The sequence below is a fragment of the Acyrthosiphon pisum genome, chromosome A1, assembly GCF_005508785.2.
Source record: "Acyrthosiphon pisum isolate AL4f chromosome A1, pea_aphid_22Mar2018_4r6ur, whole genome shotgun sequence".
Lineage (NCBI taxonomy): Eukaryota > Metazoa > Arthropoda > Insecta > Hemiptera > Aphididae > Acyrthosiphon > Acyrthosiphon pisum.
In genome coordinates, this window is record NC_042494.1 from 123170384 (window position 1) to 123172695 (window position 2312).

Genomic DNA, 2312 nt, shown 5'->3' on the forward strand with positions numbered 1-2312 from the left:
CCCCAGCCTTAAGGACACTATATTTTAAAATCCTTGAGATTTTTTTGGACTACTTAAAGAGTGTCCTGTGGAGGACGGAGGTACAAATTACCCGATTGTAACTTATAGCAGATAATTTTTCTGAAAATGTTGATGCATCGAAATCAAAATTCACGTAGGTATACAATTTACATGGCATTTTTGAGATAGAGGCGGCTAGTATATAACGACACGTTTTTTTTTTCTGAAGTTTTGGAACTTGAAATATTTAAGACATGTATAATAAAAACATAAAAAAATAATAAAATATTAACAGACAATTATACATTTTTAATTTGGAACCCTAGTGCACGATCATACATGTAATTTTATTATAAGGTCGTTAATATTTTTATTATGCCGTCAAACAAAATTTTAAATTTAATATTATTTTTTTTTGCGTGCAAATTCTATTGATTGACGTTGGAAATTTGACCTACAAATAAATAAATGTCTGTGTACAATCGTGTACAAATTCAATATGTATGACCAAATAAAAATGTTCTTGGATAATAGTTTGTAAAATAGAATTAAAGTTGGTACCTACATTTTTATTATGATTTATAATAAATATATCGGGGTACCAATTATAAAATATTCAATTCTAGGCCTAATAAAAGTATTAACTAAATTATTTGTTTTTACAATCAACATATTATATACAGATTTTCAAATCTAACAAAAATAGAGAATCACAAACAAACATATTACCGCATATTACCTACTGTTTAATAGTTTAAATTTTAAAACGCCATATTGGCTATAAATAGAGTAGTACAATTGTCTCGTTTATGTACGGGAATGTTAGAAAACTTACTGGTTGTCGGACATCTCGATCTGTATTGAATATCAATAATGATTTGGATTTGTTCAATTATTCCTTCAACACTATCCTGAAGAGGTGGAATGTCGTTGACTCAGGCGTTGCGTCCGACTAATACATGACTATAGATAAGAAGTGCTAGTGAGCACATTTAGTTTGAATTTGTAATAGCCAGTGGACAGAGAATCGTGCTCAGCTGTTTAGCAGTAATTAGACTTTGCCCCGACGGGTGACGACAGGAACCGATCTATACATTATTATAATAAACAATACTTTTACTGCATCGATTTATTTCTATTTTCGTCCATATTCCGTCGGTAAGAATCGGTATGTTTTTAGATAATAATATTATATTATATTATATTATTACTGCGGGTAGCGTGGCCTCTTGATATAATATTTTATTAATATGTTGAATGTTACAATTATTGTTCGATCCTCAAATATATTAAAATATTGTTCGTTATCGGCAGTTCGGCACTCGCCGTAAAAGTACACAATTAATATTGTGTAAATATGCAATCTTAACACATGTAAACAATAAAACGCTAAACTAAATACTAAACAGTAAACATTAGGTTAGTTTTTATTGGGAGAATCTTACGATACTCGTTATGATTCTTTAAAGTTGAAATACATCCACATCTCTGTATATAGATAATTGTATTTTGTTACTTAACATCTTATTACTAAAATATTTGTAGGTTTATATTATTATTTGTTTTCGACTCCCTCTTATTGTTTTCACAACTAAATAAAAAATTAAAATAATACCTATTCCCAGCATCGAACTCATTTAAAAATTATAATCGCCGTGACGTTATCTCACTATTCAAGGTACTGAGGCCGGGACTATACAACGGCGTATTCAGCAGCGTTTTCCGTCGAATTAAAAATGCATTGTTAAATATCGGAGTAGGTATACACGACGGACGTATACGCCGATTTTTCCGCCGCGGATGATGTGTATAGCCCCGGCCTAAGGTAGTACCACGGTTATCTACTGAGTAGATAACCGTGGGTTGTGGGTAGTACTAACAACTAACTTTTAACTAAAGTGTTTAGTGTAGCTCAACAGGTCGAAAGTGAAACCATATAATATTTAATCTATTTCCTGTTCTCTTTATAAATGTGCGATCCATAATCTATTATTTTAACATGAAAATATAACATCAATACGCCCATATAATAATTTTATTGTTCATAAATTACATTTTTACCCGCATTTTGTAAATTATCATTTCGATATTTATTATATACCGTGCGTTAGTTACAACGATTCTGTGTTATGTAATAACGCTACACCCGCATACGTTGTCTCCGTCTAACAAATGAACAACATAGCAAAAAATGTTTTGCACGGGACAACTATGCTCCCTCTTTATTTATAGTAGAATTACCAAATTTCCACAATACATAAGGAAGAACTTGATTTGTGTTGTAGCGTTTTTGTTTTTAGATTCTGAGTGGA

General features: G+C 31.0%; 2 protein-coding genes across 7 annotated transcripts in view; one reads left to right on the forward strand and one right to left on the reverse strand.

Moving 5' to 3' along the window:
- Positions 1-1022, reverse strand: part of LOC100568987 (zinc finger protein 32-like) — a 5248-nt gene extending 4226 nt beyond the window's left edge. Inside the window, exon 1 of the mRNA XM_003245848.4 lies at positions 836-1022. Within this exon, the coding sequence (XP_003245896.1) occupies positions 836-849 (14 nt within the window). The 5' untranslated portion in view covers positions 850-1022. The remainder of the gene's footprint in view (positions 1-835) is intronic.
- LOC100167196 overlaps positions 1-2312 on the forward strand; it is a 62207-nt gene that overhangs the window by 49919 nt on the left and 9976 nt on the right. The window lies entirely within an intron of this gene.